This window comes from Mirounga leonina, unplaced genomic scaffold, assembly GCF_011800145.1.
Source record: "Mirounga leonina isolate KUSES-001 unplaced genomic scaffold, KU_Mleo_1.0 Mir_171, whole genome shotgun sequence".
Taxonomy (NCBI): domain Eukaryota; kingdom Metazoa; phylum Chordata; class Mammalia; order Carnivora; family Phocidae; genus Mirounga; species Mirounga leonina.
In genome coordinates this window covers 8,205,719-8,232,110 of record NW_023270436.1, presented here as the reverse complement: position 1 = coordinate 8,232,110, position 26,392 = coordinate 8,205,719, and the positions used below count along the sequence as shown (strand labels likewise).

The 26,392-nt window shown below is 42.4% G+C and overlaps 1 protein-coding gene across 1 annotated transcript; it reads left to right on the top strand.

Moving 5' to 3' along the window:
• The first annotated feature begins 726 nt into the window (after positions 1 to 726).
• On the top strand, positions 727 to 25,064 carry ANAPC7 (anaphase promoting complex subunit 7). The gene is made up of 11 exons (XM_035016982.1): positions 727 to 935; positions 5,328 to 5,514; positions 8,707 to 8,826; positions 12,025 to 12,136; positions 12,566 to 12,719; positions 13,658 to 13,800; positions 16,062 to 16,179; positions 16,719 to 16,915; positions 19,344 to 19,568; positions 20,456 to 20,606; positions 22,194 to 25,064. The coding sequence occupies exons 1-11, from the start codon at positions 727 to 729 to the stop codon at positions 22,381 to 22,383; spliced, it is 1,806 nt and encodes a 601-aa protein (XP_034872873.1). The 3' UTR covers positions 22,384 to 25,064.
• The last annotated feature ends 1,328 nt before the right edge of the window (positions 25,065 to 26,392 follow it).

Below are 26,392 nucleotides of genomic sequence, written 5' to 3'. Positions count from 1 at the left end.
AAAAAAAGAACAACTCAAATAAAAAAATTGGCTAAAGATTTGCATAGATATCTCACCAAAGAAGATCTACAGATAGCAAATACGATGCTCAACTCATACGTCATTAGGGAATTGCAAATTAAAACAGTAAGTTACCACTACACAGATATTAGGATGGCTAAAACTCAACCTAGCCTTTATTCACTCTGAGCTGGTGAGTCATTTTAAAGGGTAAAAATATGCCCTTTTGCACTCAAGGATGCTATCCAAAGGGTGAAGCTTGATTTCTGCAGGAACACACAATACCTAAGAAAAGGGGGCGTGGTGCCTTCAGCCTAGTGCGCAAGCCCGACTGTAAAAGCAGTTAGGACTGCCCCTAGCCGCCTGATTAAAATATTTATCTCCGGCTGTTGGAGATTCCACTAACTCTACTATATTAACTTATTTATGGTAAGTGACCATACGTTTTTATTAATTTTTGAGACAGAAATTTCTCTCCGAGTCATCTTATTTCAATTGAGCATGTATTCATACTGAAGTGCCTTTTGTCCCCAGCCCCATTGTAAGCCCTCAATAAAGTTTGCACCATAGAGTGACATAACTTTTGCTAAAACAAAACAAAATAAAACAAAACCAAATCATCCCACTTCATAGGGTGCCTGGGGGAAGGAACGGAGTTTTTTTTTTTTCCCTCAGGCACTTCAGTAGTTGCCTATTTTCCCGGGGGCGGTGCCGCTTGTGGACCCCATGGACCCCGGTGAGGCCGCCATTTTGGAGTCTTCCCTAAGGAGCTTCCACTGGCTTTTCGCGCCGCTGCCGCCGCTGCCGCCGCTGCCCGCGGCCTTGCCGGGCAGGATGAATGTGATAGACCACGTGCGGGACATGGCGGCCGCGGGGCTGCACTCCAACGTGCGGCTCCTCAGCAGCTTGTTACTTACAATGAGTAATAACAACCCGTGAGTTGAGGCGGGGAGCGGCCTGGGGCTGAGGAGAAAGCGGCGCCGGTTTGGGAGCGGGGGCTGAGGGGGCCTGGGAACTGGCGGGAAGGAGCGCCCGCAGGCCTCAGCTGAGGCTTCGGGGTCAGCGACGGCATCGTCGGGCGGAGCCGATCTAGGGACGCGAGTTGAGTTGACTCGGTCTCTGCGCTGTACCAGACGCTGGGGTGAGCTCCCTGAGGGAGAGGTGGCGAGCGGCGGCTTCGAGAAATGGAAGGCGGAGGCCCTGAGGGCGAGCCTGGCTAGGGTTTCCCGAAAGTTGTGAGCGGAGGGTTTCCTGAGGCACCTGTCGCCGGGCACAGCGACTGTCACTTCGCTGGGCCGACTCTCTTCCTGGCTCTTTCCCGAAGAACGTTTTATCGCTCGCCGCAGCTGCAGGAGGTCCACCCGGTCTTATACCTTCGTCCCCCATCTGAGATTGATTTTTCCCCTTCAGTGTGTCAGAAGGATCCACGTTCTGGCCTCCAAAACCCCTGAAAACGGGAGACCCCTTAGACGGGTGGGAGTGGCGCCCTTTTAAGGACACGCAGTGCCCCTTTCTTGTTTGATTGAGTCCAGTGACGGATGCAGCACAGGGCTGTTTCCAGCCTCGAGTGCGCGTTGCTCCCCTGCTTTCCTTCCTCCATTGTACTTACTTTTTTTTTTTAAGATTTTATTCACTTATTTGACAGAGAGAGACACAGCGAGAGAGGGAACACAAGCAGGGGGAGTGGGAGAGGGAGAAGCAGGCTTCCCGCGGAGCAGGGAGCCCGATGCGGGGCTCGATCCCAGGACCCCGGGACCATGACCTGAGCCGAAGGCAGAGGCTTAAGGACTGAGCCACCCAGGCGCCCCTCCTCCATTGTACTTAAATTAAAATTCCTTCCCAAGGCCTCGGAGGCCAAACATTTTTCTCCCTGACCTCATTTCATGCCCTCGGCTCACTGTACTTCAGCCTTGCAGGCAGTTCCTTCTGTTACTTGAACCCACCAGGCTCGTTCTTAACTAAGGGCTTTGCGTTTGCTGTTTGGCTTGGCGTACACGTCAGTGAACTGTATCCTCAGTCAGGTTTCGGCTCAGATAACCTCTTCTAGGGAGCAGCTTCTATAACTGTCAGAATTGCCCCTGACCCTCACTGTTCATCCCTTTGCCCTGTTCTGTATTCTGCATCACTCTTTTTAAATTGAGATATAATTGACATATTTCAGGTGTGCAACATGACTTGTTAATTGTATCAATATATTGTGAAATGATCACAGTAAGTCTAGTTAACATCCACCACCACATGGTTTTTTTCTTACGGTGAGAACTTTTAAAGGTTTTATTTTCGTTTATTTATTTGACAGAGAGAGAGAGAGAGTGAATGGGGGGAGGAACGAAGGGAGAAGGACAGGCAGACTCCGCCCTGAGCGCTGAGTCCAACTCGGCTAATCTCACAGCCCCGAGATCATGACCAGGGCGGAAATCCAGAGTCTGATGCCCAACCAGTTTAGCCACCCAGACTGACAAGAACTTTTTTAAGATCTGTATTCTGCATCACTCTTAACACCTAAGGAAGTCAGCACAGTGCCTTTGTGCAATGAGCACTCACATGTTTATTAAATGTGCTAAGGAAGTATGTACCTTAGGTAGGTAAAACTGTCCAAATTCACACATTTAGTAAGTGGAGGAGCCATGATGTCTGGGCGTTGGTCCTTCTGATTCTGAAAACTTTAGACCCACCACATTCTGCTACTTCTAAGTGGCATAATTGAATTTTCTACTCAGGGTGGATCCATTTGCATTTGGCCTGCTTTAGAAGCTGTCTAGGTCAGAAAGGAAAAGCCCCTTAAGTGCCTGTAATGCAGCTGCTGATATTTTATTTCCATTAGTGTGCTTGTGGACCTTGCTACACGAGACCCATCATTTCACCACCATCCACTTAGTGTTGACAGTGACGAGCCCTGGTCTCTTTCAGCCTTCTGTGTTTATTCTGGAGCCTTTCAGTTGGTTTTGAGTGATTGGTCAAGGCACACTTTCCACCATTGGGAATTTGTGCACCAGTTAGTCATTACTCTTGGTTCTTGAAGATGTTACAGGATAGAAGCAGTTTAATCCTCTGACTCGGCTTAGCCCATATTTCTTTCTATTAGGTTAAACTGGCAGTTTCCTAGCTTCAGGGAGGTCAGTTTAAATTCTGACCTTTACCATGTATTATTAAATGTTCTTACTGAATTGGCACTATACACAGTATGAAAAATTCAGATAGTACAGAAGAGGTGTGCAGATAAGTGTCTGTCCCTGATCTTGAACCTTACCCCACCATTTCCATTCTCCAGGCAACAACCAGTAACAGTGTCTCCCGTATCATTCCAAAGATAATTTATGGGTGCATAAGTAGGCATGTGTTACAATATATAAATGTCTGAATGCATTCTCTGAGTGTAGCAGTATTTTCTGTCAAATCTTATTTCTCAGTAAGTATGTAGAATCTCAGAGTTGGAAGAGATCTTAAGTGTCTGGACTATACCTTTAGTCCTTGAATTTCCTTTATAAAGTTTATTTATTTATTTTTTAAGATTTTATTTACTTGACAGAGAGAGACACAGCGAGAGAGGGAACACAAGCAGGGGGAGTGGCAGAGGGAGAAGCAGACTCTCCGCTCAACAAGGAGCCCGACGCGGGGCTCGATCCCAGGACCCTGGGATCATGACTTGAGCCGAAGGCAGACGCTTAACCGACTGAGCCACTCAGGCGCCCCCTAAATAAAATCTTTTTTTAAAAAATTGACATACCATTAGATTCTCCTTTTAAAGAATACATTTCTGTGGTTTTGAGTATATTCACAGTTGTACAACCATCACCATATCTATTCCAAACATGTTCATTATCCCCAAAAGAAACCCCGCATCTATTAGTAAGCACCCCTAATCCCACTTCCTCCAGCCCCTGGCAACCAGTAATCTCTGGTACCTATTCTTGAGTATCCTTCATTTGTTGACAAATTAACTGTTTACAGAGTTGACTGTGACTGTTCTTTCATTTTAAGTGGCTATAGCTTTTACCTGTCAAAGAAAAACGTGTAAATTCCTCTTAATTTGGCAGGAGTCAGGGCAATGAGGGGGGAGTGGAATTGGAGATTAAAAATATATGTTTCCCATTAAGAATGGTGGCCAGCTTGGAGGCAGTTACAATGCTTGTGAGCAATGTTCAACATTAATGAAAAAGTTTTGAAACGTTGTTTTACTCTGTCCTCAAACCCCTGAGACTCAAGGAGATAAAAATTCTTTTAGTGTTAATAAATTTACTTTTGAGGCGCCTGGGTGGCTCAGTTGGTTGGTCATCTGCCTTCAGTTTGGGTCATGATCCTGGTCCTGGGATCGGGCCCCATGTTGGGCTTCCTGCTCGGCTGGGAGTCTGCTTCTCCCTCTCACCCTCCCTCTGTGCTCTCTCTCAAATAAATAAATAAGAAATCTTTAAAAAAATTTTAAAAATGAAATTTACTTTTGTATGTAAAATTTAAAAAAAACTTTCATCAAATAAGGCTAATCCTCTTTCTATCCCACTTTATCTCATTGGCTTGTCCTATTCTATTCCCATTCTTCAGCTTTTTATATTCCCATTTGCAGTATTTGAAGAGTTTTCAGTTCCTTTGAAGCCTCTTTTTTACAGCACTTTCCTAAAAATGTTTCAAAGCGGTGAGGTCTCACTTTTCCAGGTTCTTCAGCCCTTCTTTGGTAGTATTAATTAAATCATTGTTTCTCTCCTTTGTCTATATTATGCTAAAAATTGATGCTAATGTAAGAAAGTATGGATATATATCAAACTGTTAAATTAAGAGGGCTTTGGGGGGCGCCTGGGTGGCTCAGTTGGTTAAGTGTCCAACTCTGGATTTCGGCTCAGGTCATGATCTCATGGTGGTAAGATTGAGCCTTGCACTGGACTCCATGCTGAGCATGGAACCTGCTTAAGATTCTCTCCCTCTCTTTCTCCCCAACCACTCCACTTGCACACGCTCTTGCACTCTCTCTCTCTTTAAAAAAAAATAAAGAGGGTTTGGGCTAAAGAAGGGAAGGAGAAGATGTATAACATTTCTCTTTGTATATCTGTGTATTATTGAATTTGATTTAGAGGTATCCTTACTTTTATAGTAAATAAAGGAGAAAAGCATATTAAAACAGTAATTTAAAGCAGTTGCCTGGATGTATTGACCATATTAGCACAGAGTACAACTCTTATGCCTCTCATTTTAGGGACTAGCACTTAGGATACAGTGACTTTTGTAAGCTGTCATTACACGAGGCTTTATGGTAGACTTATGTGGGTGCACACTAAGGAGGGTGTCTAACATTTCAAAATAACCCATGTAGGGGGTATATTTTCTTTGTTTTCTAGTGAGTTATTCTCCCCATCTCAGAAGTACCAGCTTTTGGTGTATCATGCAGATTCTCTCTTTCATGATAAGGAATATCGGAATGCTGTGAGTAAGTATACCATGGCGTTACAGCAGAAGAAAGCCCTAAGTAAAACTTCAAAAGTGAGACCTTCAACTGGTAATTCTGCATCTACTCCACAAAGTCAGGTAAATGGAGATGGAAGTGTGATTTTTTTTTGAGAGAGAGACTGAAGGAATTTACAAGACTGCTGATTAGATGTAGAAGATGGAAAAAATAAGTAATTTTAAAGGGGAGCTGACTGGAGAAACAAAGATGAAAAATCACTTAGAGCAAGGATGCAAAATTCACTCTGGATGAGCTAAATATGGAGTTAAACATGAATTATATGGGTTCACTGAAGTTCTGCATTGTTCCTCCCTTTTATACAAACAATTCAAAATCTAAAGTGTTTTTATAATTTTAATTAAAGTACAAATTTTAAAATGTAACTCAATTATTAAGATTGTGAGTACCTAGGGAAATTTATGGGAAATATTCCAAGAACTTCTGCAGTTTCAGTAGCTTGATAATTAAATAAATGAAGGGGAAAATTGTAATTTCACAGAGTCCTCTGATTTGACAGAGTCGTCCAGTTGCTAGAAATTACCCCTATTAGACTCGCAGGTTTACAGGGTATATCATATAACCAAGGCTGCTTATTGCAGCAATTTTAATGGTAAGAAACTAGAAGCAAAAGTTTTCATCAGTAAGGTCTCGTTAAATTAGAGCATAGCCATAAGATGGAATGTGATGGAACTATTACTTAAATGAAAAATGAGATAGAGGTGCACATGCTGATTTGGAAAGAATTATATATATTAGTAAGGAAAATACGGTTTGAAGAAATGTTTCAATGCTTTCTGTTTAAAGGGGATAGTTTATAGATATATAAATATATCCTGGTATATGCCTAATATATATGTATACACACACACACACACTGGTAATATGCATGAAAGATTTTGTGTGTTTGAAGGAAAGCAATTTAATGGTAGAAAGCTTTAGGGAGAGGGAAACTTTTACCTTGCAATTTGACCCTGTCTTTAAGTTTAAATTACATGTGCAACTTATATTTAAAAGGAATGTCAGTGGGGCACCTGGGTGGCTCAGAGCGTTAAGTGTCTGCCTTTGGCTCAGGTCATGATCCCAGGGTCCTGGGATCGAGCCCCGCATCGGGCTCCATGCTCTGCGGGAAGCCTGCTTCTCCCTCTTCCACTCCCCCTGCTTGTGTTCCCTCTCTCGCTGTGTCTCTCTCTGTCAAATAAATAAATAAAATCTTTAAAAAAAAAAAAAGGAATGTCAGTAAAAATTAATAAATACATACATACAGATGTACGTACATACAATAGAAGAAATGTCAGTAGAATGAGCTGGGAGTGAAATTATAAGTCATGTTTTTTCTACTTTGTATTTTTCCACATTTTGTAAAAAGACAAATTAGTTGCTCTATTTTTAAAGCCTCTTGATTTTCATCTTGTCTCTTTAAAACATTTGAGTTTTGTTAAGAGCTGATTGCCAGGATTTTCTTTGTTTTCTTTTTTTCTTTTATTTTTGTTTATTTTATTTTTAAGATTTATTTATTTGAGAGAGAGAGAGAAAGAGAGTCAGAGGGAGACAAGCAAGACTCCCTGCTGAGCAGCAAGCCTGGTGCCGGGCTCTCTCCCAGGACCCTGAGGTCATGACCCGAGCCGAAATCAAGAGTCAGATGCTTAGCTGACTGAGCCACCCAGGTGCCCCTATTTTATTTTTTTAAAGTACTCTATATACCCAGTGTGGGGCTCAAACTCACAACCCCAAGATCAAGAGTTGCATGCTCCACTGACTGAGCCAGCGAGGCACCCCAGGATTTTCTGTTTTCTGGCACTGAATGGAAGTCATGTATATTATCCACATAGGGTCATTCATAGAAGTAGCTAACTTTTTAGTATTCAGTATGCCAAGCACCATGCTAAACCTTTCATGTTAATTAAATACATTTAATTTTTAAGGAATTTTTTTGATCTCACATTAAAAAAAATTTTTTTTTTTGAGTTTTTGTTTTAATTCCAGTTGGTTACCATTACAGTGCCATATTATTTTCAGGTATACAATATAGTAATTCAACACTTGCATACATCACCCTGTGCTCATCATGACTAGTGCATTCCTTAATGCTCATCACCTACTTAACCCCTCCCCTCACCTCCTTCCCCTCTGGTAACTATCAGTTCTCTATAATTAATCTTTAAGGAATTTTTTTTCTTTTTTTTTTTTTTTAAGATTTTCTATTTATTTATTTTACAGAGAGAGACACAGCAAGAGAGGGAACACAAGCAGGGGGATTGGGAGAGGGAGAAGCAGGCTTCCCGCGGAGCAGGAAGCCCGATGTGGGGCTTGATCCCAGGACCCTGGGATCATGACCTGAGCCAAAGGCAGTCGCCCAACGACTGAGCCACCCAGGCGCCCCAGGAATTTTTCAAAAATTAAGATATAATGTCATAAAATTAACAATTCAGTAGGTTTTAGTATGTTCACAAAATTGCACAACTGTCACCGCTGTTGAATTCCAGAACATTTTTATCACCCTAGAAAATTCCCATGCCTGTTACCTCCTCAGCCTCTGGGAATCACTAACCCCTCTGTCTATGGATTTGCATGTTCTGGACATTTCATATGAATGGAATCATACAACATGTGACCTTTTGTGTCTGGCTTCTTTTACTTTAGCATAATTTTTTCAAGTTTGATCCATGTTATAGCATGAATCAGTTCTTTGTTCTTTCCTTTTTATTGCCACATAATATTCCATTGTATGGGAGTGCCTGGGTGGCTCAGTCAGTTACGCATCTGCCTTTGGCTCAGGTCATGATCTTAGGGTCCTGGGATCGAGCCTCGAGTCAGACTCCCTACTCAGTGGGGAGTCTGCTTCTTTCCCTCTGCCGCCTCCCCCCCATTCGTGCTCACTCTCTTGCTCTTGCAAATAAATAAATCTTAAAAAAAAACTCCATTGTATGGATATGCCATATTTTATGTATTCATTAGTTGACGGACATTACTTCCACTTTTTGTCTATCATTAATAATGTTGGTGTGGACATTTGTGTGCAGGTTTTTTGTTTTGTTTTTAAGTAGGCTCCATGACCTGAGCTGAAATCAAGAGTCGGATGCTTAACTGATTGAGCCACCCAGGCACCCCAACATTTGTGTGTAGGTTTTTGTGCAGACATAGGTTTTTAGTTCTCTTGGCTGTATGTGCGGGAGCAGAATTGCGGGCTCATATGGTAACTCTGTGTATAACATTTTAAAGAACTGCCATATTTTGAAGTAGTATTTTGAAGAAATGTCTTCATTGCCTCTTAGTGTCTTCCATCTGAAATTGAAGTGAAATACAAAATGGCTGAATGTTATACAATGCTAAAACAAGATAAAGATGCCATTGCTATACTTGATGGGATCCCTTCAAGACAAAGGACTCCCAAAGTAAGTTGAATTAACAATTTGTTACATAATATTCATCTACCCGGTCCTTCCAACCCACTTCCTCCATGTTTTCTCCATGCCTTAGGGAGTCCATCTGAACATTTTACTCTTGACTCACTTTGTTCCCCTGTTAATGGAGTGGATGAGGTTCAGAGAGATAGAAGAATTACTTTCTTAGGAAACCCTGAAAATTCAGCTGATGAAAATGATAGCTGGAGAATACTACAAGTGCTCATTCTTTGGTATTTCTTACCATAGGAAGTAATAATTTGCAAATGCTTCCAGGTGGCAATGGTACTTTTTTTAGAACTCATGTTTTGCATGCTGTAGGCGCCTCCATTTGATAATGTGAATGAGCTTATTAATCCCTTTGTTTTAAAAATCCAAGATTACAAGATCTTTACTTATTTGTATGTGGGATATATATTTGTGTTTGATTTGGCAACATATTATAATCAGTAGAACACCTTCAACTGAAATCAAGAGATCTGGTATCTTGTCTGAGTTTAGGGCATACAAGCTGTGTACTGTGTAGTGTGAACTTGAGCAAGTTACCAATCTGAACTTTACTTTTTTTTTTTAATTTATAAAATGAGGTTAATAATACTTTGCTGACCTTTGGAAAAATAAATAAGTTCATATGTGAAAGAATACTTTTTAAAATACTATTCTGTAAGGAGTATTATATTGGATATCTTTGATTACAGTTTGTTTTGAGTCTTAAAAGAACAATGAGAATCCTTGCTCTTAGTATTGAATTCACATCAGTAGTTAATATTCTAACATCTGCTCTCATGTCGCCTGCCTTCCTCACTTCATTGAAGAACCATTCGGTGCAACTTGTGCTTAACAATGAGGAATTTTATATGTAAGATGTCTGTGTACATTCTCCTGCCCTTAAAAGAAAAGGAATCTAAGCAGTGGTAATATTTAGTGTTTTTTCACCTAAGTGTTGCTGAGTTTTAAAAGTAACCAAAACTTGATGAGAATGTGTTTAAGCATCTCCTTATATTGAGAATTTATTTACTATTTTCTGAGTATGTTAAAAACTAAGCTCTTTCCTTAGTTTATTTTATGCTATTAAGAACATTTGGAAGCATATTATAGACTAACCTGTCTCAAAATAAGCTTGCATGCTTTATACTAAATTGTTTTCTGATACACTATGAAAGACTTATCCCAAGTATAATTTTTTTACATATGTGAAGAGTGTCTTCCTTTTGGAAGATGCCATTTTGATTATAAACTTGAATGATGCCTTTTCCTTATCTTATTGGAAATGTACCACAATTTCCTCAATGACTTGAGGGTGGGGACATTTTTTGAAAATGAGTAATGGCAGATAAGCTCAGTTTGTGGTATCCAACGCTTTGGTGTTTAAAGCCATCATTTTAAGAGGGACTGGAGGAGTCCACATTTGTTAGGAGTACATATCCTTCATTCTGTAGAGCTGTTGTAGCCAGGAACAAACAAAGATGTGTGCCTCAAACATAAACCTATAATATTTACAGTTTTTCTTTCTTGTCCGTTAGGGAGTTAACTGGCTTCTCAGTCTGTGTAAAGGACAAGGAAGTGAGTCAAAATACGTCTAAATGAACGTCTGTTAATGTATGGTAAACACCACCACACATTTCTTCACATTTTAAAGGAAAATTCCAGTGTGAGATTATTATAACTTGGTAAATCTTCAACTTTCAAGAGTAAACATATCAACATAAAATTTCTCACTCAGTTTTAAGAAAAAGATGACTGCTTATGTTTCTAACTGGTGGAATATGGCTTTGTGATGTTCCCAAGTAAGGATCTGTTCTAAAGAGAATTGACTTTCTCATAGGTAGTACCCAAAACTCATTCTTTTGAAGTGACAGGTAGTTTAAAGGGAATTTTAATATTTGTTGAGACAGATGGTCTCTAGGTCATAGTTTGTTAATCACAAGCAGTCAAGAAAGGATCTTAAATTTAACCTTTTATTCTTTTCAAGTATTGACACTAATACTGGAGTTTTCCTTTAAGTATTTTCTTTTGCATTTTCAACATAGCCTAAAATGGAAAAGCTGAGGCCAAATAAAGTTTTATTTCTAGTATTTCATTATTTCATTATTTGAATCATCAGTATGGATTAATGCCATACTAGATTGTTTTATATACTGTAAGTCATAATTGGAACAGAGTTCTTCATCTTCAGAGCCCTCTTTTGAGTAAATATCTGGCGTACAGGCTACAAATAACCAAAGAGATTGGGGATTGGCTTTTTTTGTATATCCTCATGTTGACTGCTTCCGTAGGTTAATGATCTGGCAAACACTGCTTTGTTTAAGATTTATTAATTTTAAATTGGAATGTTCTTTTTTTCTCTCTGTACTATTAAGATCATTTACTTTTCCTTGTAACTTCTACGTTCTTTGGAACTTTTAGGTTTTCCTAGATTTTCCTTGTTGTGTTTTAGAAAGGGTTATTTTAAAAGAGCTCTACTGAGTTACAAATTTGAATTGTGCTAAAAATGTATTTACTGGATTTAAATGATGTAGCTCATCTCTGGATCATTGTACCTCCAGAGGTGAGTTAGAGTTTGATTTTTGTAGCATCACTTTGATGAGTCAGATAGTACCTGTGGGTCCATGCTTTCAGTGTTAGAAAAGCTAGAGTCTAGCTGCCAGGATAATTGTCAGAGAGAATCCAAGTATTTAATTCTGTATCTGTCGTTTTCTTTTTGGGGAAAATTCATCTGCTCTTTCTTAACAAGCTATGTTAAGAATTCCTCATTTTCTTATGTCTTGATATTAATTGCATTTAAAATATGTAAACTTGAGCACTTCTAGGGTAGTTCATCTTCTTTCTTAAGATCAAGAAAGAATCAAGGTAATTAGAATTCTGTAACATTTCTCAAATAAATATTACTCCCATTTCCAGAGACAGCATCTTTGGTCCAGATAGTACGGGACCTTTTGGTTGGGTAAGTGAGAGGAATTTGACTTTCCTCTTAGAAATGGAAGGATGTAGGAAGAGCGAAGGTAGTAATTTCTCTTTGGTTTGAAGAGTGGGATTGGTCTTCATTTATTTCCACAGGGCTGTGGGTAGATTTTCCAGGAAAAAGTAGAATAGTAGCTGGTAATAAAAAAATCAGGACTTAATTGGCGGTGAGATATTTTCTTTGCAATATGCGCGTATCTTACTGTCTTTTGTTTTTGTTTATTACAGATAAACATGATGCTGGCGAACCTGTACAAGAAGGCTGGTCAGGAGCGCCCTTCAGTCACCAGCTATAAGGAAGTGCTGAGGCAGTGCCCTTTAGCCCTTGATGCCATACTAGGTACAGGTCATTCTCAGCCTATTTCTATGGATGTTTACTCTCTGAGATGGTAGTTCTCATTCTTAGCTGTACATTAGAATCTGTATGTGCCAGGGCACCTGGCTGGCTCAGTTGGAAGAGCTTGCGACTCTTGATCTCAGGGCATGAGTTCAAGCCCCATGTTGAGTGTAGAGATTTACTAAAAAGGCAAATTAAAAAAAAAAATTTGCCCCTGCCTAACTTCCAGAGAGTGATTCAGTAGATTACTGTTGTCATGTATTTTTCACAGATCAAGAAACATTAAATTATGGTTGTTTCGTCATCTGCATCTTGCTGAGAATAGCAGAAGGGTTACCTCGTTGCCAACAGAAAGAGTAGCCTAATGCTTCCTGCATTGTGGAAGAGGGATGCTATGCTTCACCTTATTTCTCCTGTTTTCTGTTGGATTAGGTTTGCTTTCCCTTTCTGTAAAAGGCGCAGAGGTGGCATCGATGACAATGAATGTGATCCAGACTGTGCCTAACTTGGATTGGCTCTCTGTGTGGATCAAAGCATATGCTTTTGTGCATACTGGTGACAACTCGAGAGCAATCAATACCATCTGGTGAGAGCCACAAAGTTAATTCAGTGTTCTTGAGGCCCTGTCCTTTATGGAGGTCTGGTGTGAAATAGAAATTAGCAAAATAGAAGTATGAGATGCTTATTTCTTGGTGTTGCAGCCTGTTGTCCTCAGGCTTGCTTTAGTCTCTTAATGTAGTTTTTTTTTTTTTTTTTTTTAAAGATTTTATTTATTTGACAGCGAGAGACATAGAGAGGGAACACAAGCAGGGGGAGTGGGAGAGGGAGAAGCAGGCTTCCCGCAGAGCAGGGAGCCCGATGCGGGGCTCGATCCCAGGACCCTGGGGTCATGACCCGAGCCGAAGGCAGATGCTTAACGACTAAGCCACCCAGGCGCCCCTAGTCTCTTAATGTACTTAATGGTCCTAAGGATAATATCTCTGCTGTGAGGACCTGTTAAATGTAAACTTTGACCGAGTTCAGCTCTGTATTTGCAAAAGTGGTAACCCTTGCACAGCCGGCTGCGTCAGTTTTCATGCTGGAACCTGGAAGAACAGCTTTTTGGATGTCCTAGAAGCATAGATTGCAGCATCTGACTTGGGTTGCCTCTTTAGGACTGGGATTTTCTTTCTAGTCAATTGAAGTCCAAGGATAAGAGACTGGGTTTTGTGTTATGCAAAGTCACTTTTGAATGACATTACCTTTAGCACCATGTTGTCCTCTGAAAACCTGCAACCAGAAAGTTCTCAGTAATGAGAGAGAATTCTGCATCATTCTGTATATTGACTTTCTTATTGTGTATAACTTTCTTTAAATCATAAGCTCAGAATAAGAAAATCTAGTGTATATGGTTTGTTTGAAAAGCTTATTATGAAAAATGTCGTATGTATGCCAAGAAAATAGTGCTTATATGCCTGTCACCCAGATTCAGAAACTAAGAGGATTCATAATAAATCTTAAGGGTCAATGTTTAATATTTTGAAGTTCACTAGAGAAAAAGTCCTTATTGCGAGATAACGTGGACCTGCTGGGAAGCTTAGCAGATCTGTACTTCAGAGCTGGAGACAATAAAAACTCTGTCCTCAAGTTTGAACAGGCACAGATGTTGGATCCTTATTTGATAAAAGGTAAGTAATTCTTGAGGCATGGTGGAAGTGGCTGCAGAGGGGAGGATCAGAAAAGAAAGGGAGACAAAGTAGCATAATATTCTTTTTTTTTTTTTAAGATTTTATTTATTTATTTGACAGAGGGAGACACAGTGAGAGAGGGAACACAAGCAGGGGGAGTGGGAGAGGGAGAAGCAGGCTTCCCGCTGAGCGGGGAGCCCAATGCGGGGCTCGATCCCACCTGGGTGGCTCAGTCGGTTAAACGTCTGCCTTCGGCTCAGGTCACGATCCCAGGGTCCTGGGATCAAGTCCCGTATTGGGCTTCTTGCTCAGGGGAGAGCCTGCTTCTCCCTCTGCCTGCCACTCCCCCTGCTGGTGCGCGCTCTCTCTCTGACAAATAAATAAAATCTTTTTTTAAAAAGTCATGACCTGAGCCGAAGGCAGACGCTTAACGACTGAGCCACCCAGGCGCCCCAGTAGCATAATATTCTGATACCATTTTCATAGAAATACTTTGTGAAACTTGTTCTAGTAGCCTTTTACCATTTTTTACGTCTGATACATGTCTCTAACACTTGAGTAATTCCATTTTGAGTAGTTGTTTTTGCTTGAATTCAAGTGTCATCTCCAGGCAGATCATTATTTGGCTTTTTTGGGGGGAAGGGTGATAGCCCTTCCTTACGATTTTTAAATTTCTGGTGTGCCTGACTGAGAATTTGGATGGCATCCCCAAAACCATAATATCCTTTTAGGGGATTTAGCTTTACTGTATCCTTAGTATACTTAAAAGGGAGTAAGTGAACAGGCATTAAGTAAGGAGTGAGGTGACTAAAGGAAGTAATTAGGAATGAACAACAACAAAAAATTGATTTCAAAGACTGTAGCTGAAGGGGTGAGCTATAGGGACTTCCAAAGGATGAGTGTCCAGTGACTGGCAGTGAGTGATGGGTAGTAGGAAATAAAGTCTGACAGGCTGGAATCTGCTTATAAAGTCCCAGAAGAGGCCATCAGAAAAATATGGCCTTGTGACAGTAGTTAGTCCTGTAGACTCTTAAGCAATGAGAACTACAGAGCAGGGAGATGAGAGAACAGATCCAGAAAGATGAAATTGTTTGCCCAAGGTCTCCCTCCTGCCCAGTGCTTATTTCTCTTCTCTGAGTTTTGCCTGTGCCCATGATGAAAATGGTGTATTAGAAATACTAGTCTGGCAGTAGTTGGCAGCTTGGAGTTGAAAGCTCAGGCCCGAGTTTGGGGGCCAGCAGGGAGTATTGCAGTGATCTTGGCAAGAGAGACATTTTCCTGGGAGTTTGAAGGGGTAACAAGGAATGAAGGGGATGGTGGTAAGAGATGGATGACAGCAAGCATGGGACCCTTTTTATAGAACACGAGTAAGAATAAGCAGGGAGTGGGGTGATCTTAAATCAGCTGGACTCCAAAAGAACTAGTTGCTTTTTCTGGAATAGGCTACTTTTTCTGAGACTAACCAGCATATTAAGTATGTACTCTGGACTGTGCCCAGGCTTCTTGAAGAAAAGAAATTACGTGATGCCTTTTTGGGCCTTTCCTGGTTATGAGTTAGGATAACTGTATATCATGTCACAGGACAAACAGTTCCCAAAAATAATTGGCTTTCAAATTGTGAGTTGTAGACCCTTCTACTCCTTTGCTTTTTAAACTTTTTGGATGTGTTTTGTCTTTTTAATAGTCATTTTTTTCGGGACACCTGGGTGGCTCAGTCGGTTAAACGTCTGCCTTTGGCTCAGGTCACGATCCCAGGGTCCTGGGATCAAGTCCCGTGTTGGGCTTCTTGCTCAGGGGAGAGCCTGCTTCTCCCTCTGCCTGCCACTCCCCCTGCTGGTGTGCGCGCTCTCTCTGACAAATAAATAAAATCTCTTTTTAAAAAGTCATTTTTTTAATTTAAGATTTATCTATTTATTTTAGGGAGGGAGAGAGAGCTCATAAGCCATAGTGGGGGGAGGGGCAGAGGGAGCCCTGCTGGGAGCAGACTCCCCAATGAGCACAGAGCCTCGTGGGGCTTGATCTCACCATCCTGAGATCATGACTCAGGAAATCAAGAGTCAGACTCCCAACTGACTGAGTCACTCAGGTGCCCCTTTAATAGTCATATTGTAGGAAAGTGAGAATGCTGGTGGGAGGAGCTCATGCTGGTGGAAAGGGCTCAGACCACGCTGGAGCTGGGGCTTGAGTGGGGCTCTGATGAAGGCTGTTGCTCTTTAATAAAGGACACCTGCTGCTTTTTAAAAACGCCTCTTCCTTTCCAGGAATGGATGTATATGGCTACCTCCTGGCAAGAGAAGGGCGGCTAGAGGATGTGGAGAACCTTGGCTGCCGCCTTTTCAATATTTCTGATCAGCATGCAGAACCGTGGGTGGTCTCTGGGTATGTTTATGCATTCTTTTTTTCTCTCCAGTTTTCAGTACACTCTTTGGGAAATTGTGGTTCCTCCCAAATAGCATATAGGTTGAAAACACAGGTTTAAGAGATAATCAGACTTAGAATTCAGATCAAGCTCTTTGACTTTGGACACATTAGTTAACTCACTGAGTCTTTTCTCAGACTTTCATGGGGTAGGTATCCACTGAGATAGTGCATCGTGCTCAGCACTGGAAGCCATCAGCGAACAGGCCAGAAGCTGCTGCTTTGTTATTTACCATGGCTTTACAGATTTCTCTGAATATAATAACATATCCAGATATCAGGTTCTTTCCCATAACTTTTCCCTTCCATATCAATATTTCCCCTTCAAAATAAACGTTTAGATTTTTTTTTTGTCATCCCCCCCCCCCCGCTAATATCTCAGGTAAAGCTGTAAGTTTGCTTTGTAATAAGGATCAGGTAGAGGTCCTTCTGTTTGGTTCTGAATGAAGTTTCTTTACCATTTTCTCGCAGGTAATGTTGCATTGTTTTTTTTTCTCCAGGTGTCATAGCTTTTATAGCAAACGCTATTCTCGGGCCCTCTATTTAGGAGCCAAGGCCATTCAGCTGAATAGTAATAGTGTTCAAGCTTTGCTACTTAAGGGAGCAGCACTTAGAAACATGGGCAGAGTCCAAGAAGCAATAATCCACTTTCGGGAGGCTATACGGCTTGCACCTTGTCGCTTAGATTGTTATGAAGGTAAGATGAAAAATAGAGATGGATGGTGTGAATCTCTAGGTGTGTAGCATTAGCTCTCAGATGGAAGGTTTTAATTTTTGCTTTTTTGAGAGAGAGAGCATATGCGCTCACGAGTTATAGGGGGAAGAGGCAGAGGGAGATAGAGAATCTTAAGCAGGTTCCACACCCAGCATGGGGGCTTGATCTCACAACCCTGAGATTATGACCGGAGCCGAAATCAAGAGTTGGGATGCTTAACTTACTGAGCCACCCAGGCGCCCCCGGATGGAAGGTTTTGTGAGGCCAGCAGTTCCCAAACTCTCTTGCATGTTAGAATCCTCTGGGGGCATTTTTAAAAATCCTCATGCCAGGTCACTCCAATACTATCTAAATCAGAATATTGTGGTTGGGAGATAGACACCAGTATTTTTTTGAAGACCCCAGGTATTGCCAGTACGTGGATGAGTTTGGGAATCACTGCATTAGGCATTTAAAAAATCATTTATGGCTTTCACTGGACCTTCAGAATATATTTTTTTCACTCTCTTTTCCTGGTTTTTGGTGAGGGAGTAGTTGGGGATGGTCTTTTGTCCTATTTTTATTTCTCAGACATGGCCCACTCCTTAATGTGAATCTGTGCTGGCACTGTGCTAGATCGCTTGGTTTTGTCTTTATTCTTTTTTAACAGTTGTTTTACCTTGGGTCAGAAATATTACTCAAGAGGGTAACTTCATATCCATAGGACAGTGTTGGTTGTGGGAACTAGTCAGTTCATTGTGACCTCCTGAGTGGGCATGATCAGGGTCAAACTTTGTTTTGTTACGTACTATTTTAAGTTCGTGTGAACTGACCCTAGGAGTTCAAAGGATGCATGCCAGCTTCAGCAACATTTGGTGACTCAGTCACAGATGTTAAAATAGATCTTAAAAGATGCAGTTCCTCCAAAGCATATTTTTATAAGAATTTAAAAATAAACCCAGGAGTCTAGAGTGACTTGCTCTTAACAGGAAGATGAGTTCAGATTTGAGAAAATTTGGAAGTTGGGGTAAAGAACAAATCTGCTTAGATAGAGAACTATGCATATTGTGGATTTGTTCTTAAAGTATCCCCAGCAAACCAAGATTTTGGTTCCAGATTAAATTTTTGATCCTGAAACTACCTACCTAGCCTCTCAGCTGCTTTTATCACACTAATTCCTTTCTGCTGCATGCCTGTTTCACAAGAGCCCAGGATTGCAGTTGAATAATGAACTCCACAATGCTTGGGCAGAGGATGGTTAGAGTCTTTGGGAGCAGAGGACCTTTCTCAGGCCAGTGAGGCTTCATGGGTTGCCTGCACTCAAGCTACCATTTGGAGTTTTGAAGTAGGGTAACTGATTATGCTCTCTGGTGCTTCTTGTAACCCCCTCTGAGCTTCCTTTATTGGCGGAGGCATTGGAGTAGTGAAGAACATTCTTTCCATTTCCTTCTGAAGTTCCAAGAGGGACTTTAGCAGGGAAATAAAACTGCTCAATAAGTAGTTGCAAACAACTATATTCTGAATCCAGCACGTTGGCCTGAAGAGTTAAGTAATTTCTGGTTAAGTAACCATAGTGTGTGGTAGAATGTGCACAAATATTATAAATGCTGCTAGGGTGGAGGAGTGCATAGAGAAAATCTGCCAGGGATGCGTGGGTTTGGGGTTTAAGCTGTTTTTCTGTTTTGATGAGAGCTTTCTGTCAAAAAGTACTTCCTCTGTTCTCAAGTTCTTGGCAAGAAGAGTTGAGAGTTGTCTCTGCTTGAGGTGTCCCCATAGGGCATCTGGTGGGCATGGTAAGAGGCAGGAGCTGCCAGTCTCTGTGTATTTGGTCCATCTGACAAGCGTTTTCCACCTAGGTTAGGGAAACCCTCAGCAAATGTCTTTCGAGATAACTTTTATGTTTCAAATGAAAAGTTGTCCTTTCTTCTTAGGTTCTTCCGTAGGTCCATTACTAGAAATTACACTAAACTAGTAGTTTTGTAGAACCGGACATTCACTTGGAACTGTAAAGCTCTTCCACATAAGCCTAGGACTAAAGGTGACTGAATACAGCCAGAAATTAATAGCTCGTTAAGAGGCAATGGAACCTTGCGCTTTGTTGTCAACGTCATCTCTATTTCAAGTAATGATTAAGGTCTTATTCCTCTGACATTCAGCTGGGCTGCCTACCTGCTTCATTTTACTTATGCGTGTTTGTTTCCTTTGCTAACTAAAGGAGGCTTTGCAATGCATGCAGCCTTTTTCTACATCCCTGAAGTGCCCTGGGGAAGAGCACTTCTTATTGCATCAACATACTCTCTAGTCCCATGTCATCAGAGTTTTCCCCTGGCCTGCCCTTTGTCTGAAGCTTTGAAGGTTTGCAGTTTGGAAGGCTGTCAGAGTGGAAGCATTGCTTAGAATAGTAATGTGGTTGAACTTTCTATTTTTTCAGGTCTCATTGAATGCTACTTGGCTTCCAACAGTATTCGTGAAGCAATGGTAATGGCTAACAACGTTTACAAAACTCTAGGAGCAAATGCACAGACCCTTACCCTTTTAGCCACTGTTTGTCTTGAAGACCCAGTGACACAGGAGAAAGCCAAAACTTTATTAGATAAAGCCCTGACCCAAAGGCCGGATTACATTAAGGCTGTGGTGAAAAAAGCAGAACTACTTAGTAAGTGTATCTTATTTACTTCCCTTTTGTTGTTAATTGTATAAAATCTGATCTCATTTGGAGTTCCTGGTCCCAGCTGGTTACAGATGACCAGACAGGTGTGTGCCTTTTGTAGTAGATTTGAGCCTATATGAATTGGTGTATATTTAGCACAACCAAATGTAGATGGCTTAGACCGGCTTGGATTGGCAGTGACTCACTTTTTGAGTGGCTCAAACCAGCTACACTTGGTTGGTACCTGTTCAGATCACTTTGATCTGGTTTTGGTTTTCCTGAACTAGTTTGGGCTGAATAGAACTGGTTTTAGCCAGCTTGAACTATTTCAACCCATCTTGATTTGCTTATGACTTTCCTTTTAGCTTTGGTTTTTTTAGTCCTGATTTATGATGAAATCCTGGGATTGGGCTAGTTTGGCAAATAAAATGCATTTTGGCTTTTTATTTGAACTTAGGTTAAGAGTATAATTTAAAAAATTAGAACTCAAGCTCCACATTTTTTTTTTTTTTTAAAGATTTTATTTATTTGACAGACACAGCGAGAGAGGGAACACAAGCAGGGGGAGTGGGAGAGGGAGAAGCAGGCTCCCCGCAGAGCAGGGAGCCTGATGTGGGACTCGATCCCAGGACCCTGGGATCATGACCTGAGCCGAAGGCAGTCGCTTAACCGACTGAGCCACCCAGGCGCCCAAGCTCCACATTTCTTAATGGAATAGGAATTCATATGAGCTTTTTCTTCTTTCTTGCCATACCACTATTCTCTTAAGGACATCTACAAAGAGATTATTGGATTGTGATCATTGTTGTGGTTTTGTGTATATGATTTGAGATGGGAGTGTATTTTCAAAATGTTGTGTTAAGTGGGGAAATGAGGATCTTTTTTCTTTTTAGGCAGAGAACAGAAATACGAAGATGGAATTGCTTTGCTGAGGAACGCACTAGCTAATCAGAGTGACTGTGTCCTGCATCGGATCCTAGGAGATTTCCTTGTAGCTGTCAATGAGTATCAGGAGGCAATGGACCAATATAGTATAGCACTAAGGTAGGCACTTAGCCTCCCATGGGGGGAAGGTCAATGAGGGGAAGAGGAGTCAGGGAACTATGTAATAGGAATTCTGGAAACACACACTTTTGTGCCCATGGTTGAAAACAGAGTAATAATAGTAATGGTAGAAGAGTTATTTGTGAGTTCTAAAAAAAAATTCATAAAGTATAAGCAACATTGAACTGTTTCACTCATAACCAGCCCATATCACTATATCACCTGTTTTCATTTGTATAGATCATCTTCCTGGCCTTGCCCACACATAAACATATTTTTATAGGGTATATGTAGTATATATTTTATATTCTGCTTTTTCAAATCAAAGTATTGTAAGTACTTTCCCATGTTTCTACCTACTGTAGTAAAGAACTTAAGCTCTGAAGTTTGAATATTACCTTCACCTGTTATCTTGGGCAAGTTACTAATTTGTCTATATCTACCTTATTAGGTATTAAATGGTTAAATGAGGATTAAATTATTATTCCATGTAAAGCTCTTAGTGCTGTGTCTGGTACATAGTAAATACTAAATAAATAGTGGTATTCTTACTGTTTAATATAGAAGTGATTTCTTTGAGGGTTGTCTGTGTGTCTGTAAGGTTATGGTGAAGGCCTGTCTTTAATCGAGTCTGATCACATCCATTTATTTGTTCAGCAGTTGAGCACCTGGCATCTCAGTAACCACTGGGTATGCTGCGATTCTGGGAGCTCTCAGTCTCAGGCATGTAGACTGATGGATGCCACATCCTAAGTGCTTTCATAGCAGTCTCTAGAAGGCAAGGTGGGAGTCCCAAGGGTGGGGAGCCCTGGGTGTGGGTGAGAACTGTATGGAAGGTTTCAGAGAAGAGGTTACCAATCAGTCTACAGTTACATAAGTAGAGGTGGAATTTGCTGGAGATTGGACACCTCCTGGCCTTGATGGTAATCACAAAGGCTAGAGGAAGAATTGTTTAGAAGCCAAGTAAATAAATGTTCTGGAGCCTCTGAACTTTGGGGATTTTGGCATGTGTAATGATTCTTAGCTGCTAAACTCGTGTGCCCAGGCAGAGGTAGCTTTGGGTCCTGGGGTCTAACCTAGGAGTTGACAGATGTGTTCCATGGTAAGCATGACAATTTTGGTTGACTACTGAAATGCTGATGTGGTTAATTACATCATAACATGAAACAACTTCACTCACAGAAAAATAAGTATTTTTTTGTAACTTTGTAGCTTAAAAATCTGATATTGTTAAGAAATTACATTTGAATTTTTCTGTTAAAGGTTGTTTGCTGCTTTTTCATTTGTGTTATCTAGTATCTTCCTCCAGCAGAACGCTGGGGTAATAAGTGTGAAAACGTTTAAGAAATACGTGGAGAAAAACTCAAATTGAGAATTCTAAAAATTAGGACAAGACACCTTTTTTCACTTCTAGTGGTGGACTCCCTGGATCTCGCCTGTGGAACCAGAGTTGTTTGGAGAGGCCAGGCGTTAGCAGTTTCTCTGTGACTGGGTGGTCATTTCACTGCCGTACCAGGGAGATGACGCATCAGCCCGCAAGAAGCAAGGCAGAGATTCAGGCCTCTCCTTTGTTTTGTTGTCCCCTAGTTTGGACCCCAATGACCAGAAGTCTCTAGAGGGGATGCAGAAGATGGAGAAGGAGGAGAGTCCCACGGATGCCACTCAGGAGGAGGATGTGGACGACATGGAAGGGAGTGGGGAAGAAGGGGACCTGGAGGGCAGCGACAGTGAGGCGGCCCAGTGGGCTGACCAGGAGCAGTGGTTCGGCATGCAGTGAGGCAGGCGGCAGCTCTGTGGCCACACTGGCCTGCCCTGCTCTGAGCACTTCTGTGGACTGAAGGAGCCCGGAGGAGCCCGCTCTCTGGGAGGACAATGATTCCGCATGTAATTGCAGCAGGGGTCTCTACCCCTTGCTCCCTATTTCTAGTAGTGAATTCATTTTTAAAAACTGAGCCTGACCGACCTTACATATATCTCTGTCCTCCCCTGCTCCAGTCAGGGAGGATCGAGTGAGCTCTCTGGGGGGCCTGCAGACGTGCCAGGGCTTCTGGGACAGAGTGCTTTTTATATAACTAATTTCTAAATCTGAAAGCTTGAGGAATAGACAGTTCTGTCTCTGACATTGTGGGTGAGTTTAAAGGAGTGACCTATCACCCAGAGCAAGAGTGTCCTCTGCCATGTCAGACAGCAGCATGGGCTGGCCCTTTCAGAGAGGGTTTCCTGTTCCGGAAATCATCCTGAGCTGTCCAGACTTCCCTAGTAACCTTGCTTCCTTCTGCAATGTTAGTAATGCCTTAAGCTGACAGTTGCTATTTTGCAGAACAATTTTCTTATTTGCTAATCTGGTAACTTGCCTATGAGCCTGGGCCGGATCTGAGAAACGGGTGTGACCTAGAGCATGAACAAAGGCACACTTGGGGTAATTAACTAATAAAACTGTTTTTTGTACAGTAATGGTGTTGGGTTGATCAGAATGGAAGCCCTTTATAGATTCTTATTGGCGGGGGGGGGGGGGTGTCTCTGATTCACAATGCATTGATTCAGCCCCAGAATTATTTGCCATAAATACACTCCCTTTCTTCCCAGAGTGTTGGGAGCCAGGAAGATTGGGAACTTTGGATAACACTGAGCTGGTTCATCTATTTGCATTTTTGATTGGTTAAATTCCCCTGGGGGAGAGACTTTGGCCTGATTGTAGCTGGTTCTGCTCACTTCTGTCGAGGGCACTAAACAAATCGGTGTCTGGTTACAGCATTCTGTCACGGGGTCAGCAGGGGGTGCATTCCCTGGGCTTGGTGCTGGGAGCTTTCACCTACCCTCTTGTTTCTTAAGATGCCATGCTTTTCACTGTATCCTTAACTTGGAGGTGAAGGTGGGGAGAATGGCACAGTTAACCCCAAATACTCACTAAAACAAGATTAGTCAAAGGTGATACAAAATGTGATTTTGATACAAATGGTAAGTTCTGTCCAAAGTGTAAAAACAGTGGAAGTGTGCAGTAGTTTAGGAGCTCAGAACATGATAACTACAACTTCAAGTGGGCAAAAATGTTATTGTTCGAGTATCTTTCAGTATGAGACGCAAAGCCTGGGCAGCCACCATTTGATCAGACAGTGTTTAAAGAGCCCAGCTAGCAGTTGGGGTTGTTCCAGGGGAGCATGCTGCCGGGAGAAGACACTGCTCATTGGCCTCGGTGCTTGCTCTGGATGTAGCTTCATGGCCTTCGGCTTCCTCTTAGCAGCTGTTACAAGTCAGTGCGTTGGGAAAAAAGGTGAAACCTCTTTGCCATTTCCCTGGCTTGGGGAAGAAGCCCAGCCACACCCAGCCTACATGTTGCCGCGTGCCAGGCTTGTCGCTGTTAACCCTGAGATTCCCATGGGGTCAGGATGTGCCTTGGAGCCCACGCCCTGTGTATTACCTTCTGTCAGCACCAGCATGTTCCTCCCCTTTCCTGGGCTGGCCCTCAGCTCTGCTGCTAGCCCCTGGATCATCCCAGGCCCCTCCATCCCAGCAACACGCTGGGCTGGATCCCTCTGACCCCTCCCACCTGCAGCTCCAGCATTTCTATCCTGGCCATGTTAGGGTGAAAACTGGGTTGGAAGAGGCAACTGAAGCTACATTTTTTAGTGCACCTGATGTAGGATTGAAGACCTTCTTGGTCCACATCAAAGAATGGGAGGAGTGTGACTTAAAGGGTGCTGAAGATCTCACCTGGCATTGCTCCTGTCACTTGGTCTCACAAAAAAACGTCATAAGGGCAGGGAGCCCCAGGAAGCAGGAACAGAATCAGGCTGCCCAGCTCTCTGGCTGTCTCGTTGAGCCACCTTCCAGGAGACGAAGCATCTTGACCAGGGATGGGCTCTCAAATGCCTGTAGTCAACCACAGGTACCCTCTGGTGTCTGGAGTTTCACACACCAATAAGGAAGAGGATGTTTTAACTAATCCTATCCTTTCCCTCCAACTGCTTCCAGCTTGTTCATAGCACCAGTTTGGAATTAGGCTAGGTTCTTTAAAAGTCCCTCCTCTCCCACTGTCAGAGCTGCAGGTCAGGGGCCATTTAGTTCGCTTCCGTGGCCTGAGCTCCCATAGCTTCAGGATTGAGGATGGAATCAGCCCACAAGGAGTTCAGTATGGTGCCCATTGTGTATCCCATTACCATTACCAGGGTAAATGCCAGACTGCCAGTCTTTCCCTTAGGAATTGAGGATTGGTGGTATCACTGAAGCCTTCTTGTCTTTTTTCTCCTGGAGGTCCCTCAGCTAAGCAAGGAGGCAGGGTCCTAAGGAAGGGTGCTTCCTGCCCCCTGTCTTGGGCATTCACACTCTGAACCCTTGCTGTATGCCAGGGACCTGGCAGACATGGCCCGTACAGGGTTGATGTCAGGAGCGCTCCTTCCCAGCCTTAGTTTGGGAGCCATGCTCCTGCCTATGAGTTCTTCCTCAGAGAATGAGACCAGCTTTTGCCAAAATCTGTAATTCTCAAATAGATGATGCAGATTACCAGGCACAGCAGCAAACCTGAATCCAAATCCAGGGCTCAGGCCCAGGAATCTGCATCTTCAATCACTCCCGCCTTGATTTCTTACTCAGATGCAGGCATTTTGTGGTCCAAATATTGAGAAACCTGGGGGAGGGGACTTGAGGGTCCCAGAAGCTGTAGGCTTCACCTCAGAAGGCCTGTGGGGGCCTCACTGTACAGCTGTCTGACCAGGTCTTTGGAGGCCATGGCCAGACCTGCTGGCCAGACCTGAGGCCACAGGCTCTGCCTGCTGCATGGTAACTGTATTCTCCGTTGGCTACAGGCAGTGAGGCCTGACTCGACACGCACCTCACCCGTGGCCTCCGGGAGCATGGCCTTGGCCAGGCCAGCCAGGAATCCCTGGCACTGGGAGGGCCCATTGAGGTAAGTGCCTCACTAAGGTTTTCCACTTCTCTTCGGAGCCTCTCTGCCCTGGGGCAGTGGATGGAGGGGAGGGGGTGGTATACCAGCCGCCACTTTCCCTCTTGGGGCACAAAATGGCAGGCTTCTGTTGTCTCGATGCTTCTGAGCTGCTCTGGCTGCACCACTAGACAGGGCCAAGGTGTTTGGGCTTTTTTCCAGATTACTGTGGAAGATGTCAGGTATTGGCAACACAGAACATGTCACTTATTTCACAAATCACAGTAGCAGCAATACCAGGAACAAGCCAGAAGCCACCAAGTCGGTCTCCTTAGCAGCCATTAAAACCGTTTAAAATTAAGAGTACCCTCATGCATTGTTGGTAGGAAAGTAAAATGATAGAGCCATTGTGGGGAAAACAGTCTGGCAGTTCTTCAAACGTTTAAACAATTACCATATGATCCAGCAATTCCACTTCTGGGTACATAGCCAAAAGAATTAAAGCAGGATCTTCACCAGATACTTGCACACCCTTGTTCATAGCAACATTATTCACAACAGTGAAAAGGTGCAAATAACCTAAGTATTATATTGTTGGATGAATGGATTAACAAAAATGCAGTATGTGTGTGTGTGTATGTATGTATACATACATATACACACAATGGAATACAATTGAGCTTTAAAAGAAGAAAGTCCTATCACATGGCACAACATGGATGAACCTTGAGGACATGCTAAGTGTGACAAGCCAGTCACAAAAGAAGAAATACTGTAACATGATCCCTGGAGAAGCCAAAATTCATAGAGAGTGGAATGTTGGTTGGAAGTTGGGCAGGCAGCAGGGATAGGGAATTAGTGTTTAACAGGGAAAGGTTTCCATTTAGAATGTTGAAAAGGTTCTGGA